The sequence below is a fragment of the Phocoena sinus genome, chromosome 16, assembly GCF_008692025.1.
Source record: "Phocoena sinus isolate mPhoSin1 chromosome 16, mPhoSin1.pri, whole genome shotgun sequence".
In the NCBI taxonomy this organism is placed as follows: domain Eukaryota; kingdom Metazoa; phylum Chordata; class Mammalia; order Artiodactyla; family Phocoenidae; genus Phocoena; species Phocoena sinus.
In genome coordinates, this window is record NC_045778.1 from 14,747,048 (window position 1) to 14,765,699 (window position 18,652).

Below are 18,652 nucleotides of genomic sequence, written 5' to 3' on the forward strand. Positions count from 1 at the left end.
GTTTTTCAATGTTTTTATTACGGAAAAATTCAAATATATATAAAGTAGAAACAATAGTATAATGACCACACCCCCTCCATGTACCCAGTCTTGATTCTTCCACTATACCTCCACTCATTATCCATCTACCCGTCATGATTTTGCAGTAAATCGCTGGCATTTTACCATTTCATCATCACTAAATCTTTCAGCATGTTGTCTCTAGAAGATAAAGACGGTTTTTCCTTGTAAACATGACAATAACCTCCTAACACTTTAAAATAACAATTCCTTAATATCAAATATCAATCGTCAATTCCAATAATATATCTCACTTTTATACTTATTGAAAACTTGCTATGTGTTCGCAGTGGTCACTTCCACGTACACTAGTTCGTTTAAACTGCTTTCTTTTTTTTTTTCTTTTTTTTCACTCTTACTGAAAGGAACGAGTCTGTCTCTACTCGGTGATTCAAGGCACCGCCGCGGGCCTTCCCGGCAGAGCGCCCCGCAGCGGCCGGACCCGGGTCTCCCGCTCCCAACGCCACCAGGTCCCAACCCTCTCCCAGCTGGGGACGCGGTTCCGGACCGGAAGCCGCTGTGCGTGGTGCTCACTTCCCCAGCCCAGCGACCCCGGCCCCGCCCCGGTTGCCCCAGCGACGAGGGGCCGCCGTACGGCGGCTGGATCATGGCGGCGTCTGTGGGGACGACTCCCGGGGGGACGACCCCCGCGGGGATGACTCCGGCGGGAACCACGCCCGAGTCGGAGGTACGCCGTCCCTGCCCGGTACCCGCGACCCCCGAGCGCCCGCCCCCTGCCCGCGGCCGAGGCTGGTCCCGGGGAGGCGCCTCCCGCCGGGGGTTGGGTACGCGGACCCGAGTGTCGGAGGGTTTGGGAGCGGGTCCCGGGCGGCGCGGGCTCCGGGGGAGTGAGAGGGGGTCCCGGAGCCACCGCCCCGCGCTCCCCGAGCCCTGCCGCTCGACGCGCCTCGTGCTCTCGAGGTAAACTAGAAATCCTTCCGTTGGACGGTTCATTCGTTGCCCCAAAGGCCTCACAAGGACGCTCTTTTCCCCGGATTCTCAGCACTTGAAAGGGAATTCTGGCAATCTTGAATGGGCCTGACTCTTTTGGAAATTACTACTAATTCACTTCAAATGATCACAGTTCCTGTTGCTCAAAAGCTGTCGTGGAATAATTACTCTTCATTGGTAGTGGATAGATTAATATTTGAAGGCCAGTGTTTCCCTTATTATTTTGCTGTTTCTCTAAATAATAAATACATAATAGGAGATGGGACAAAGGAGGAACGCCTGGAAAATCGACCTTCCGGTTATGGCTTAGTTGTTCATCAGCCCCTTGTTTTTAGGAAAAGTATTTAACGTCCTTGGGCCTCCAGTGGTTTCCTGTGTAAAATAAAGATTTTTCCTCAGGCCACTCCGAACATCAGTTCTCAGTAATAAATGGGTTCTAGGTAACTTGAGTTACTCAGAAGTTTTGTATCCTGAGATTTTAATTAAGAATATATGCCAAATATTACTAAAAAATGTTTAAATCTTCACATACTTGAGTCAATCATGTCCTAAGAAGTTTTTAATTCTGTTTTTTTAAGACTCTGAAGGTGAATAATGTTATAATTAACATTGCTAGGCTCAACTTCCTTGTTTGTGTAAATAACATTTTTTTTGTACAGAAGATATGTATTAGCTGCAGTTTTATAAATGAGGAAACGCAGAGCCAGTGAATTCAGTGCCTTGCCCAGAGAGAGATGTGCAAGTCATTCCCAAGCCATTCTTCCCAATACTGTGTGCAGACCACTAAAGCATGTGGATTCTCCTATGAGCCTTTTGAAATTAGCATACATTAAAAATACATTTTAATGTGATAAACTGGTTACTAACCCAGTTACTCCCTTGTGATCTCTAATGTAAGTAATATAGTTTCAAAAGTGGCATAGGAAATTTCCCAATTAAATCGTGTTATTTAAATATATACAAAAACTTACTTATGAGAATGTACAGTTGTCAGTGTACACCCACATATATAGTTTCCCATGTAGATAATGTCCTTTGTAAGAAAGACTGATAATTTGGGGTTAATGAGCCTGCACTTCGAAAAAAAATACCCCATAATTTTTCTTTTTTTAAAAGATACGAAGAAGTGACATGTTCCAGGAAAAAAATAATCACTTTTTATAATGGATGAGTCAAACGAATACATATAGACGTTAGGTGATTATCTGCCATCTTAACCCTGTCAGTGGGCACTTTTGTAAACTTCTTGGAGAAGCAAGTATTCCCCATGACAATCAATAGTCTTTTAGTAACAAACCGAACAAATCAAGTTGGAATTTGGACTCACTTAACTGTGCTCATTTACTAAGATTAACACACTGCATTGTCAAAACTCCATTTTCCATTCTAATGAAAGCAGAGTTCCTGTAATTCATGGAGTAGACAGTTGATCCCTAGTGTTATGTCATTCATTAGAATAAGTCCTGCCTGCCACCCATTTGTGCCCACTGTGGGTTTCAGGGGTTAGATAGAAAAGACAGCAAAAATCTCTCTCGGTGTGTCTGTTCCCAAGGCTACATCTTTTCAGTTAGGTACTGAAAGGTTCTTCTCAGGTCAGATTGTTTACTGGATTGATCCCGCAAGACCTAGTCCCTTATAGTATTATTTCTTAATAATTCTTTATCCAAATTGACTTAGCCAGTGCACCATCCAGTCATCTGAGCCAAGCAGTAGTGAAATATTTCTTTTCTTGCCAAGTCTATTGGAAATAAAGCATAAGCTTCCAATAGTCTGAGGTTTCCCGTTTGTTGTTTGTTCTCAGTACCTAAAATAAAAACAGCAAATTATCCCAGTCATATAGTAGGCACTCAGTAAAAATACAGCTTAACTAATTGAAATTATAGAGGGTCTGACATATGCCAGGAATGTAGTTATCATAGCTCAAAATCTGCTCTATAAGATACCTTGAACAAGCAGACATGAGATGCAGGTCCAGGAAAATATTTCTTATGTAATATTGCTTAAACTTTTTTTGGCCAACTTTCTGAATTCAACAGTCCAGTTTCTTTAGTAACATGGGAGTAAATGCCTCCTTCTAAAAGGTAAGACTAAACATTTGGGAGATATCTACTTAAATGCACAAGACCAGAGAAATGACGACAGTCTGAAAATAAGTATTTCCTACGTATATATCTGTAACTGAAAGGAGTTTATAAATTCTCCTAAGTTAATTTATAAGTGAGTTTGTAAATGAATACTTAGAATTCAATCATCAGTCTTTTATCGATAGTTTGTTCATAAGCTGACTTTCTTAATATCTTCAAAAATACTATTTGGGACATGTAATCATTTAAGTATTATATGTAAAAGGACTGCAACTCATATCAGAGACCTAAAAGAAAATGTAAATGATTATTTCCCAATTGCTTCTTTTGAATAATTTCCCTTAGTGTTAACAAATCCCCTAACAGATGACATTTATTCAATGCCTTTGGGACTTCCTCAGGACAAGGGGACACTTACATAATCCTGAGTGGAAAGATGATATCACCTGTGGTAAAAGCCTCAGTGTGTTTGGGGGAGGCCATAGACAATTCTCTCGACATTAGGCGGTCTCTATGGACCTTGAAAATAGCCCCTGCCCCGTCATTGGCAAGTTAGAGAGAAACACTTGGGGCTCAACTTGGGCACCAAGATGACCAGTTTCCTGCAGTTGCAATGTCATTCATGAGGTATTTATTGAAGCCATTTACAGCACATGGTGTAGATCAACCTGTGCAGGGCTATGGGAGGTTGCCAAAAAGTTGCTCAAAATATTGTTGAAAAAACAGTGCTAATATTCCTTAAAATGTGAATATACAGTATCATTATTTATCAGACACTTAGAACCTCTGGAAATATTGGCCTTGGGCGTGGAGGTATTGACAAACATTTGGGTTTGTCTTTCATCTTACCATTAGTCTTTGGGTTTCCTATCTTATTCTTATTTCCTGCTTCTTCTCCCCGCTCCATCCTCCATTTCAGGTTGCACAAATCATCTTCAATTTTTTTCTAATATTTAAAGTTTTATTTTACTAAAGTTAGGTCTTTAACACAGCTAAAATTAATTTTTGATGGATGTACTGTATATTTGAAATGAGGATCTAATTTTGTTTTCTTCTAGACATGAACCATCAATTATGCCAGTTTCATTTACTATAAATAAGCCATACTCTCTTCCCATGGAGAATGGACTGACTGCTGCTATCACATTACATATGTACATGAATGGGCACAAGAATGGCTGAAGAGTCAGTGGAATAGAATAGAGAATCCAACATTTATATATGTATATGTATAAATTTATACATGTAGGTATATTTTTGAATTTCCATTCTCTATTTTTTTACACTGACTAGTTTGTCCATTCTTGTGTTACTGCCAAACTACTTTATATTTAACTTTAATGTCTGATTTGGAAAGGTCCCTCTCACTATTTTTCTTTTTCAAAATGTATGTATTCTTCCATAAGAACTTGAAAAAATGATTTCGATAGTTACAAAATGATACAGAATGATACAGTTGAGATTTGAGATTGTCATTGCATTATACTTGTAATGTGGGAAGGATTTAACTTTTTTTAATTTTATTTATTTTATTTTTGACTACATTGGGTCTTCGTTGCTGTGCGCGGGCTTCTTGTTGTGGTGGCTTCTCTTGTTGGCGGAGCACCGGCTCTAGGCGCACGGGCTTCAGTAGTTGTGGCTCGCGGGCTCTAGAGGGCAGGCTCAATAATTGTGGCGCACGGGCTTAGTTGCTCTGTGGCATGTGGGATCTTCCTGGACCAGGGCTTGAACCCGTGTTTCTTGCATTGGCAGGTGGATTCCTAACCACTGCACCACCAGGGAGGCATAATTTTTTTTAATTTAAAAGTTTCCAATAAATCTCTTTTATCAAATCTTGTTATTAAACTTTGATAAAGTTTATAATTTCTTTAGGTACTATACCTTTCTTATTATATTTTTAATCCAGTTTAATCAATTTTAATGCCATTTACATTTATAATTAGTTTCTAATACAGAGGAGAGCAGTTAACCTTTGTATCTTTGTTATATGTAACCATCTTAGAAGTTTCTTATTAGCTCAAACCATGTTAGTACAATGTCATGTTTCTTAGGTGTGCAGCCATGTAATCTTCAAGTAAAGATTTTTTAATATCCTCATTTCTAATATTTAAGCCACATATTTCATTTTCTTATTATATTATTAGACCCGCTATAGTGAGTTTAATTACAATAATGTTACTAGCCAGAATCCCTCTTTCGTTCCTGGTTTTCATAAGAATACATCAGTGTTTCTTCATTCAATATAATGTTTTGGCGTATAATCTTTTTTATGTTTAGCTATTCTTTTTTTTTAATATTATTTTTTATTTTTTGGCTGTGTTGGGTCTTAGTTGTGGGCACGGGATCTTTTGTTGTGGCACACGGGCTTAGTTGCCCCGTGGCATGTGGGATCTTAGTTCCCCAACTAGAGATTGAACCAGCATCCCCTGCCTTGTAAAGAGGATTATTTTCTTTTTTTTTCTTTTTTTTTTTTTTTTGCGGTATGCGGGCCTCTCACTGCTGTGGCCTCTCCCGTTGCGGAGCACAGGCTCCGGACGCGCAGGCTCAGCAGCCATGGCTCACAGGCCCAGCCGCTCCGTGGCATGTGGGATCTTCCCGGACCCGGGCACAAACCCGTGTTCCCTGCATCGGCAGGCGGCCTCTTAAGCACTGCGCCACCAGGGAAGCCCTAAAGAGGATTCTTAACCACTGGACCACCAGGAAAGTCCCTAACTTTTCTTTTTTTAATTCATATTTTACTGAGAGTTTTGTTGCTGAATTCTTACAAATGCCTGTTTATTATTTATTTTTATAATCATATTATTTTATCATTTAATTTGTCTTAAGTATATGAAACTTATTAATGATAATCTGTCCTTGCATTTCTGAAATTAACCTTATTTGCTCATAATGATAGCTTATTATTCTTTTAGTACAATGCTGGATTCAGTGTTCTAAGGTAGTATTTTAAATAGAATTTTTGCATCTGAATTCATTAATGATTTTGACTTATAATTTCCTTTCTGTGCTAACTCAGGTTTTTGTGTATAGCCTGTGCTGGCTTCTAAAAAATGAATTATCTATGGTCTATAATTATTAGACTAACAGAATTTATGTGTTCTTGATTGTTCAGTAGAACTTCAAGTGTAAACTATCTGGACATGGTGACCTTTTAAAAAGTAGACTTCCAGTTTAGTTCATGTTTGGTCAGGTCCATTTCTTCCCTTACCCTTGGTCAAATTTGATAACGTATATATTCCTAGGTAATCACCCATTTCCTTGTAATTTTCAAATGTATTTCCATTTAATGTGGCACGTATTTATTTTTTCTTTAATCGCATTTGCCCAAGATTTGCCTGTTTTATTCATTATTTTAAAGAACTAGCTCTTGGTTTTATTTATCCTTCTTGCATCTACTTTTTGTCTTAAATTGGCTCCTTATGGTGTCCAGGACTATAGTGAGGTGAGTGAGGGGTGCCAAAAAATTCAGTAGTCAAGAGAAACTATATTTTAATGCAATATTTTAAAAACAAAAATTAATGCAAAAAATCCATAATAGATCTAAATTTTAAATAAAGACAGCATCACTATTACTGATTTTTCCTTTTTGCCTCAGTCTCCAACATGGCTCAACACAGCGCTGCTTCTCAGTTCATTTATTTTCAGGCTTGAAGAAAGCCTTTCAAAGTGTGGAAATTGTAGACCATTCTCTGTTCTCTAAGACTGTAAAACACCTCTTAGGCATCTCTGGTGAACTGTGCTATCTTTTTTTAGTGGACATTTATTAAGAGTCTTGTAAGACATACCACTGATGGATACAAAGGTGCCCCCAAAGGCTTAAATTCTAGAAGAAAGACATATGTACAAATGTGGAAAGTTGAGGTGACATTAGAGAAAAAAATTCAGAGAAGAAGTTATCTGACAATATCAGGCTTACAATTTTAATGCTTCTGGAATAACAGCTAAAATCCAGCAGGTGGTGGAATAAAATGAGTTACAGTGCAGTTTAGCTTACGTATTTTCCTAGTCAGAGATGTAATTTTACAGAGAAAGTGATAATTACATATTTACATTTTTATTAACCTATTCATGAATTTTCCATTGTATCTTTAATTTTTACAAATCAGAATGTATGTATCAAAAGATTAAAGATTTTTAACCACCTTATATCCTTTCTAGGTACATGGCAGTATATAAACAAACAAAAGAAAAGCTCTCGTTTAAAATAGGTCCAGGAATTCAATTTAAGACAAAAGAAAACAAAAAACCAGAGGCAAACCCTCCTACAAGATGATTATCTTAAGCTATCAAGTTTTAGTAAAAAATGAGGCACTGGGGGCTTCCCTGGTGGCGCAGTGGTTGAGAGTCCGCCTGCCGATGCAGGGGACACGGGTTCGTGCCCCGGTCTGGGAGGATCCCACGTGCCGCGGAGCGGCTGGGCCCGTGAGCCATGGCCGCTGAGCTTGTGCGTTCGGACCCTATGCTCCACAGCGGGAGAGGCCACAGCAGTGAGAGGCCCGCGCAAAGAAAAAAAAAAAAAAAAAAAAAAATGTAAAAAAAAAAAAAAAAAAAATGAGGCACTAATATTAGGCACCTTAGCTAGAATTATTATTGTACAAAAGATTAAGATTATTGTATTCTCTTTCAGTGCTTGTGTGACCTATTTTTCTCCTGTTCAGAAAATTTTCAAATCTAATACAATTGATCTGAATGTCTGTATAATGTACCTTTCATATATATCTTTATTCATTATGAATAATGATAGCAATCTTGTATGTAGTAAAACATATCAGAATGATTTTTTAACATGAATCCAAATTTAGGTTCAAATGCCTTGCTGTAAGTCACAGAATTCATCAATATTCAAACCATCATGAGATTTCCACATCCAGGTCCTGCCGTTTATCATGCTCCATCATCTAACAGTGTCGTCACAGGATGGAGGTGAATTCAGACAGTTGATAAACAACCTATGTTGACCTAACTAGGACCTGCAGAATTCTAAAAAGAAGTAAAAGATTTAATGACTGTCCCTGAGGAATTTACAATCTAATGGGATTAACAGTAGTAATAATTATACTTTACTGCTAATAATTAAAAAAAAATACATGTAACTAACAAATATTTAAACAAATATATAGCCATACATTATGGACTAAAATACTATTCTGTCTAAAAACTGAGTGCATTTAATTTGATTTACAAGTGTCTGAGTGCCTACTAGGTGCGAGGTATTATATTAGATACTCAAATATTTTTTCATACTAAATTTATAATCTAATAGTATGACCTACTTTAGGTTAATTTGCCAACTCTAAGATTATGAAAAGATAGCTAATAAAATTGCATATTTTATTTCTAAGTTGGATTTTTAAAAATAAAAATATAATAACCTAATATTAAATTACAAACGTTAAACTGATTTTCATTACCAATGAGTATTGGCTTTGGGATTTTTCTGTTCTTGAAATAAGGCAAGTTTGGGATGTGATCTTGTTAACTATAGCAAAATGTTTCCTACTCTTATTGGAGCTTATTCACGTGGAAAACTAAATAACTGTTGAATTAAAAACATTTGCCCCGGGCTTCCCTGGTGGCGCAGTGGTTGAGAGTCTGCCTGCCGATGCAGGGGACGCGGGTTTGTGCCCCGGTCCGGGAAGATCCCGCATGCCGCGGAGTGGCTAGGCCCGTGAGCAATGGCCGCTTGGCCTGCGCGTCCGGAGCCTGTGCTCCGCAGCGGGAGAGGCCGCAACAGTGAGAGGCCCGCATACCGCAAAAAAAAAAAACAAAAAAAAAAAACATTTGCCCCATCTCTCCCCCAAATCTCGCAATCCTTTTTAAAATGTATTTATTTAAATTTTGTTGAAGTATAGTTGATTTACAATGTTGTGTTAATTCTGTACAGAAATTCTGTACAGAAAAGTGACTCAGTTATACATATATATATTCTTTTTCATATTCTTTTCCATTATGGTTTGTCACAGGATATTGAATATAGTTCCCTGTGCTATACAATAGGACCTTGCTGTTTATCCATCCTGTGTATAATAGTTTGCCTCTACTAATCTCAAACTCCCAGTTCTTTTCTCCCTACCCCTCTTCCCCCTTGGCAATCAAAAGTCTGTTCTGTATATCTGTGAGTCTCTTTTTGTTTCATAGATATGTTGATTTGTGTCATATTTTAGATTCCACATATAAGCGTTATCATATGGTATTTGTCTTTCTCTTTCTGACTTTACTTAGTATGATAATCTTTAGGTCTATCCATGTTGCTGCAAATGGTATTATTTCATTCTTTTTTATGGCTGAGTAATAGTCCAGCACGCGTGCGCGCGCACACACACACACACCACATCTTCTTTATCCATTCATCTGTCAATGGACATTAGGTTGTTTCCATGTCTTGGCTATTGTGAATAGTGCTGCTGTGAACATAGGGGTGTGTGTATCTTTTTGAATTATATTTTTTTCTGAGTATATGCCCAGGAGTGGGGTTGCTGGGTCATATGGCAACTCTGTTTTTAGTTTTTTGAGGACCCTCCATACTGTTTTCCATAGTGGCTGCACTAATTTACATTCCCACCAACAGTGGAGGAGGGTTCCCTTTTCTCCACACCCTCTCCAGCACTTGTTATTTGTAGACTTTTTAATCATGGCCATTCTGGCTGGCGTAAATCTCACAATCCTTTATTTTCATGGAGGTACTGGTGTCTTATCTCTTTTTCAGTCTTCTTTTCCATCCCCCATTCACAGCTCTTCTCTTCACGCTCTAGCTTTGGGCAGTTTCATCCATTCTCATACTTGTAGTGACTCCTAAACCAACATCCGTAAACTTCACCTTTCTTGACTCTAGCATTTCTAATTAACCTCTAAACATTTCTTTCTTCTATGTATATTCCACCTAAAATTCAACCACTGAAACCAAATTCATCATCTTGCCTTCTTAAAACTAGCATCATCTTCCAAAACTCTTATTTGTGTTGGTGTGTTAAGAGTGTCACATATGCTTTTACAGATTGTACTCTGAACAAAAGGACTCAGCTGAGGGTTGAGCAGGAGCTGAAACTACACTCTGTTCACAAGTGGTGCACTTGGGTGCAGGGCTGCATCAGCCTTAAGCCTTTAGTACTTCCTCCACCCAGAGAGGATGCCTTTGTCTAGTTCACACAAAGGTGGCATATGTGCTGTTGGAGGCCCTGAGTATCAACACCTTTTTCTTCTAGTCACCTATTTCAGAAACTCAGACTCTCCATTCATTCTTCCCTCCTTTAGTCCCCCAAATGTAATATGTTGTATTTATCCCTTTCTGTTCTGCACACTGCTGGGAGCCCAGTGCAGCCCAATGCCTCATTCCTGAACTGTTCTAACAACCTTTTCATTTAACTCTTCCTTTTTGTCCTTCACCCTGCTACAGAGTACCCTTCATTAAAGCATAGTTTTGTCATTTCATTGCTCAAAAACTTCACGGTCCCTTATTGCCTGTAAAGAGCAAACTCTTCAGCCTGTCATTCTTCAACCAGCCATGGTCTAAAATATGTATGGTGCCTTGTGCAGTATCTTGTGTATTGTAATCACTCAGTAAATCTTTATTAAATTATTTAAGATCTCCTGTGATATATTTCCAATGCCCACCTTCCACTTAGGTCCAACTAGTCCCCTGTGTGTGCCCTAGGCACCACTGTGAACTACTTTATATTTACAGAACCGGTACCCAACTGTCCTGTCTTTATCACCTTGGTGTTGCTGAGTCGTTCACCTGGGACATTATCCATGCTCAGTCTTGCAAAGGCTATTTCTCTCTGTAGACTTGCCTTGTCCTGTTGCTGTCCTTGTTGTCCCTTCCTTCCTTTAGACTGAATGACATCTTTATTATGGCTCACTTATTCTGTTTTCTTGTTTTAAAGTCACTTTTAGTTTGTTCCTTCCACAAGATGTTAAGCTTCTTGAGGATAACAAGTCTTTCTTACTTGTCTTTGCCTCCTCTTGTGCCCCAAGTTCAATGAGGAATATATATTCAAAAATGTTTGTTAATTGAAAACCATCATCTCACCCAGTTTTAAATATGCACAAAAGACAGGTTGACTAACGATTCAGCTTTTCAGAAGAGAGGTACCATTACTTAAAGACAGAAAGGAAAAGAGATTATCTAGGAGACTGTTGTTTTTAAATTTTTTCCTGATAGCAGTGAGACAAAAGTAAGAACAAATTTTGATATCATTGGGATTAATATGTGAAACGTGATTGAAATAACTTATTCCACATTTTTTTTTCGTAGAAAGATACTGAATTCCAGGAGCATGAAAGGATTCTGTGTCCAGATTTTCTTTCAGTTGCCCAGATCACCGAAATGCTAGCAGAGGATGTAGATGGAGTTCAACAGTAAGTACTTCAATATTACAACCAAATATGGAACAGTTCTAGTTCTGCATCTATAAATGGTCATGATATGTTATTACACATTTTAAACCTATTTCCAAAATATTTGTTATTATATTTTGCACAGATATATATATCTGGACTGTGGAACACAAAAATTCTCAAACAACTGACTTGTTTCCACTGCTCAGCAGTCTTCTTTATGGGAGAAATGGATTTCAACCAACTTACTAATCTTAACAGAGAATAGGGATTTATTGTTAAAAGCAGCCATTAGCATATGCCATCTTCTTTTCTCTTTCATTTGTAAAACTGTCAGTATGCACAAGAACCTTTAGGTCTTTTGTCTCATCATGACAAGAGTAAGATGTATTTTCTGTAATATTAATAGTGAATACATTTTATAATTTTGGAAATCCTGAATATTAGCCGTCCACCTGTGATTTTTATTGGATATGAAGCTATGCTAAGTGTTCTAATCTCATACATTTTGCTTAAATATGTGAATATAACTGAATTTATAGGTATCAGTTCTAATATACGTACATCCTATTCTTAAGGCCATTGATTTCTACAGTAGATCATTTACTTAGAACTCTAATATATACTCAGATATATCCACCACACAAATTCTGAAAAGATGTTTTTAGTAATCATTCATTTTAAAAATTATCTCACTCTAATAATGGAAGCCTGATCGGTTATAATGTGTGGAGTGTGGGGACAATGTGATGATGTTCTGGACTGTAATGTTCCAGGGTAAGAGTTCTGTAGTCCAGTCATCTGGATGTAAGCCGAGCATTGTCGACCATAATGGGCAAATGGAAAATGACTTTGTCAGTGGTTATCATTTGCAAATCTTACAAATATTATGGAATAGAGGTGATTTACTGCTGAGAAGGAAATATATGACAGATGTACTTGCTGGAAGAGAGATTTGAGAAGGAAAGGCATATTAAGAGCAGGCAAATGACACTGACAGGCCTTATCCTGAAATGCTCTTCGCCTCCACTGCCTTCAAATCCTGCTAGAAATCCTGGTGATCTGTGATTTGGTCATACTACTTACTATCTGCATTTTTAGAAGTATTACTCAATTAAAAATTTCACAGGTTTAAGAATTTTATGGTGATGTTACCATATTTATAGAAATGAATGCTCATTGGGAATTCTTATTTTTTAGTGTCAGAATTGATTAGAAAAATGCATTTATTGTATTAATATCACTGATTAAGCTTCAAGTAACTATTATCTTCGATTTCTAGGTAACCCCAAATGTTGGTCATTGAAATGCAAAAAATAGGTATTTAAAACTAGGCAGGGGGCTTCCCTGGTGGCACAGTGTTTGAGAGTCCACCTGTCGATGCAGGGGACACGGGTTCGTGCCCCGGTCTGGGAAGATCCCACATGCTGCGGAGCAGTTGGGCCTGTGAGCCGTGGCTGCTGAGCCTGTGCGTCCGGAGCCTGTGCTTCACAACGGGAGAAGCCACAGCAGTGAGAGGCCCGCGTACCGCAAAAAAAAAAAAAAAAAAAAAACAAACTAGGCAGATAGTAGATTAATACAATGTAAATGACATATATTTAATATAGTTTATAATTTGTTTGTATTAAATACAAGATGTTATATTAAATGCAGTTAATATTAAATAAAATTTATTGCAAACAAACGCTTTTTAGACTTGTGTATTTCTCATCACATCTTAAGTTGTACTGTGTATGACCATCTTTTGTGACAATCTTTTTCTCTTTTTCAATTACTGGCTCTCTTTTTTGTTAAATATCTAAACTCTAAAAGTATTTTTAATCTGTAAGAGGTGAGGTCTAGAAGAAAGTGAATGATACAGAGGGTGATACAGAAGTTAGCTGCTGTATAGAAACAACCAGGTTTAACAGCAGGTTGACCTAAAAGGTCATTCTTTTAGGATGTGCCTATGACCATCTCATTAATAGAATTCATCTGAAATAATCTCAAATTTTAGGGCATCGATTTTGGGTAAATGACAACAGTTTTATGTCAGCAGCCATTTCTTTGAAAAGTAATTTTCTTGAGGTTTTTTACATGATTTTTGTAACAGTAATCCTGAATTATTTGTAGCCAGTCATTCATTTTCCATATAAAATAGCATTATTATAAATGGGGATTATACACCTTTCAAAATGACAGAAATATAATTGAGGTATCACGTCACCAAGTGGCAAAAGTATGCCAAAATCATACAGTCTACGAAGTTATAAACCTACTAAAATAAATTATGGGACATTAACACATTTCCCTACCTTTAAAAATTTTGTTGCATAGAAGCAACCAACCAACTGAAACATTAAAGTATCATTAAAATATATTTCTGGAATACACTTCAAGCAAAGTTATATGTCTGGGTACATTTCTCATCATTTCCTAACTACTATCTATGATTCATGTTTTAATGTAACCCTGATTTTATTTACAGATCCACCCAAATCCCTTTTGAAAAAAGGATAGGGACTAAATTGAAAATAACTATTTAAACACAGAAGTAAGGTGGAGAGCTCTTTTAATAACCTCTCTATAATTGGTTTCCATGAGCTGTTCAGCTCTTGCCTTAAGGCTTATTTCTGCATGTCATCATATTTAAAAAATAAAAGGCACTCCAATTTCAAGAGCAGGCAAGAATAATGTAGTATTTTTACTGAAATTCTTGGTGAGACAAAGTAGGTAGTTACATCACCTATCACTATAGCAAAACTTGCTAAATCACTATTAAGCATCTTTCTCTTTCCTTACATTCTCTCATGCTACATGTGTGGCCATCTCTCCCCTCTCCCCTGTTCCATCTCCCTTTATTCCCAGAGGAAAAGCTTACAGATTTAGCAGTAAAATGCATGGAAACTTTGCATTCAAACCACAGCAGTGTCTTGCTCCTAATGCCTCCCTGCTTAGTTTCCTTTGGAGTGAAATAACTGAATGAAGAACAGAAATGTTAAATATTTAGCCTGCAGTTCAAGTTGAAGGTTAAGATTCAAATGGTTCTATGGAAAGTGATGGAGGGGACATTAGGGAAAGAGAGCGAAGGTGGAGGAAACTTAAAGAGACTTCATATTATTCTTAGGCAATTGTCTATTAGTATATAGTTAAACATTGAAAAAATAAAAATGTAGAGCAAAGAACACATGCCACTATTCAGGTCAGATATTTAATTAAAACAATAACATGCAGATGAAGAATACACTTAGAAGGAAGACTAACTTCTGTAAACAGAAGAAAATGTTAGGCAAAAGCTGATGATTAAAGAGGGCATTGATTTCATAAAACGAGATAAAAGAAGAGATTATAAAATATGTAAATTAAGAAGCTTTTAACACTAAGGCAAGAAACTAAGGTAAAGAATAAATCCAATATAGAACTTACCTTGCTGAAAATCAAGGCAGTAATGGAAAACAAATTTAAGAAAACATTCAAAATGCATATTAAAGCAATTGGAAGATGCTAGAATATACGTCTAACTTAGTGTATAAGAAAAAAATACTTTAAACTTCATAAAATAAAAGTTTGATAGAAGATAAAATAAGAAAAGTTGCTGTTCAAAACTATGTATCAAACAAATATACTCTTATTGTAAACTGCCCCAAAAAAGCTTTGATTTAAATATTTTAATAGAATAAAATTTCATGTATTACCTCATCTCTGGGATAAAGAAAGTCACCTAGAGAGGAAAATTATCAGGCAGGCCTCAGACTTTTCCTTAGCAACATTAGGTAGCAGAAATCAGTAGAGTGAAAAGTAAGTAAATTTAGGGAGTCAAAAGAATATAATTCAGAATAAAATACTAATGGGGTTGTTTTAGTTAATCCATGTATTGGTTGAGGTAGTATTTTATTTTCTATGTGGATAGTCAATGCTGCCAGCATCATTTTTGAAGAATTCATACTTCCCTCACTGATTTGAAATACTACCTCTGTCATATACCAATTCCCATATATATTGGGTCTGTTTCTGGGCTTTCTGTTCCATTGGCCTATTTGTTGATTCCATTAAAATACCACAAGTTTTTATTACTATAGACATTTTCCTACTGACTTTTACTTAAGAATAAATGGTATTATACATTAAACATTGGAAAATAAATCTTGCTGACTGATATCCAGTGCAAATGGAAGATGCCTGGCTAGTGAGGTAACCTTCTTCCCCAGATTGCCTCCCCATTCATTTCTGCATCTACAATTTGATTTGTGTGCTTGACAAAATGTATCAGTTGGGATGCTTTTAATTGCATGTAGTATAAAAAACTGATCATATTGACCTAAAAATAAAGTATACCCACATTTACACACACACAGACACACACACACGTGTATGTAAAATATCACATAACGGGACATTCAGAGATAGATTGACTCCAGGGTTGGTTGACTCAAGTCCTCAGTAGTATCAAGAAGTAAGGCTTAGTCTTAGGACTGATTTTTCTTATGGTTATAAAATAACTGCCAGCAGCAGCCAAAGCTACTTACTTAACTCTTCTGATTTTTGTTCCACAGAAGAAAATGACCCTTACCATTAGTTATGAATTAACTAGAACAATTTAGGAGAGTGCTCACTGTAGAGCAATAATTATTATAGAGAATGCCATATACTGAAAGGCATTATATGGCATTATGAGAAGGGAGATGAGAAGCATGACTGGCTGAAAAGACTTAGATCTCACTTTGGGTGTTGGGGTCTACGCAGATACTACTGTAAATGAAATGTATATTAGAGAGTGAGTTAAACGCAATATCAGCTTTATTTATTCCCAGACTTGTTTATTCTTGCTGTATTCATTATTCTGATTGTGTAATTTATTTCAGTATTGTGAATAATAAGGACTCTTTTTTTGTAAATGGTAGTATAAAGTTGTCACACACACACACAAACACACATACACATACAGACATTCCCTCAGAAATCACATATAAGCATCTAGGAAATACCAATTCCATTTCTACTAACAAGGAGATGCTGAAAGCACAGACCACAAACTGTGAGGATGCCCACCAGAAACACTGTAGATCAAGCAAAAGTGCAGGAGAAATTACAAGGAGGATGTACATAGTGGAAGATCTGAGAATAAGCTTAAAAATATACTTATTCTCCCAGGTGAGGAGAAAACCCTGAAGTGCCATTTCAAGAACCCTTGTTTGCAATAGCAAGACCAGAATACACAGGCTTAGAGCAGATACTTTCCATGTTTACAAGAAATAGATTGTTTATGTGATAGTGAAGAGAACCTATTCTACTTTTTCCCTTTTTCCCACTAACTGAAAAAAGAATAAAAACTAGAATAATTGACATAAAATTATATCATATAGAAAACATCTTGTAATATGGCCAGGTTTGAGCATTAAGCAAGGAGGTTACATACAAAGACACTGCAAGAAAAAAATTGAAGAATAGAAAAAAGAAATGGCAGGCAAAGAAAATACACCAGAAGAATATGGCCACAAACAAAAAATGATCAAATATTTACCATGAGTTAAGAACACTTACAAAGCAATCACAAGAGCATAAGACAGATACAAAAATTCAAGGTAGAGATAAGGAAAGGTGATGAAACATTTTTTTGTTTTGTTTGTTTGTTTGTTTGTTTTGCGGTATGCGGGCCTCTCACTGCTGTGGCCTCTCCCGTTGCGGAGCACAGGCTCTGGACGCGCAGGCTCAGCGGCCATGGCTCATGGGCCCAGCTGCTCCACGGCATGTGGGATCTTCCCGGACCGGGGCACGAACCCGTGTCCCCTGCATTGGCAGGCGGACTCTCAACCACTGCGCTACCGGGAAATCCCGATGAAACATTTTTTAAAGAAGTAGAAAAGGAGAGATCTCGCAGAGGTGAAAGTTATAAGCAGCCCAAGGGAGAATTAACACTGCTGAAAACACAAGAGATATAGAAGACAGTAACAAGAAAAGCATATAAAATGAAAAGGAAATTGACTTAAAATTTTTTTGAAGTTCAAAGAGAAAATTACAGTTATAGAAAAAAATGAGTAAAATATACATAATTGCAATTCTTTAAAAAAGAAAGCAGAATGAATATTTAACAGTCTAGTTCCAGAACACTGTCAGAAATAAAAGAAACTTGATTGTATACATGGAAAAAGACATTGAATTTGAGGGAAAAGGAAAACGAAAAGTTACTATACTTAAAAGATAAAATGAAGAGAGAGGGGAGGAGAAAAAGATTTACAAGAAGTAGAGAAAGAAGACCAATAAGAGTTTGCACACATGCTTGCTCTCTCGCTCTCTCTCTGTTTCTCTTTTGAATGCCATTTTTGACATTGGCTTTTGATATAAGCATGGGTATTTTCAGATTATGAGCATTATAGAATTTTCATTCAAGAAAAATACCTGTTTTCAAAACTTAGAAAAGGAACTGTTCATTATTTAATGAATTTTAATATCTGGATTTTTCTTTTTGTTACAGGAAACTGGAAAAGTTTCTGAATTTCAGAAATCTTCAAACCTGTTTAAAGGAAGCCAGTCTACTAGATTATTATGTATCTGGATTTTTGTGGGCAAGAGGAATGGACTTTTCTATTATTCAATATTCAAAATTTATGACTTTACTGGATATGTTACTTCATAATCTTAAAAGTAAGTACATTATTTTTTCTTTTTTTAAGAAACGAAAATTTAGTCCACTGTCTAAATTAATCTTCTTCTGTCTAAATTAATGTTCTTCAGCAAAAGTTCCTAATTTTACTGTTTTTTAGCAAAAATATAGTTCATATCTTCATTAAGTTATAAAGCTTCAAATAATACTTAACAAGGCTAAAGTTCTCATAGTAATTAATTTGCCAAATATGTTACTTTCATTTTGAAATCTTATTAGTGCCATCCATCCCCAAAATGTCAAGTAGCTCAGATTTATCTAGATATTTTTTCATTTTTTGAGCTGTTTTCATCTCATCTTACCTGTAATTATTATTGGGATATCTCAGGATTACTGTTAATAGGAGGTACTTTGGTCAATATCAAAACCCCATGAAATAGACATTATTCACATACACTTATATTTTGTGACTTTTTTTCTTACATAAAATTGAAATGAGTTACTACAGGAAATTTGGAAATTCTTCCTTGGAGCAATTTAAAATGTGATGACTTTTGTTTGAGAATAAACAGAATTGCTATTTGGAAGGAGGAAAAGAAAGAAATCTATCATTTATTTATTGCCAAGTCTGCACTAGGCA

At 36.6% G+C, this 18,652-nt stretch overlaps 1 protein-coding gene across 7 annotated transcripts in view; it reads left to right on the top strand.

Annotated features, from left to right (window-relative positions):
* Positions 1 to 623: 623 nt before the first annotated feature.
* CABCOCO1 (ciliary associated calcium binding coiled-coil 1) overlaps positions 624 to 18,652 on the top strand; it is a 133,458-nt gene continuing 115,429 nt past the window's right edge. For 6 of the 7 annotated variants that reach the window (XR_004346223.1, XM_032608490.1, XM_032608489.1 and 3 more), the window contains exons 1-3: positions 624 to 748; positions 11,350 to 11,453; positions 17,884 to 18,053. Coding sequence is in view for 6 of the 7 variants with exons in the window: in XM_032608490.1 (XP_032464381.1) it covers positions 668 to 748; positions 11,350 to 11,453; positions 17,884 to 18,053 (355 nt within the window). In the remaining variant the exon portion in view is untranslated. Of the gene's footprint in view, positions 749 to 4,153; positions 4,341 to 11,349; positions 11,454 to 17,883; positions 18,054 to 18,652 lie in introns of all 7 variants that reach the window. The other variant, XM_032608491.1, reaches the window with a different exon arrangement.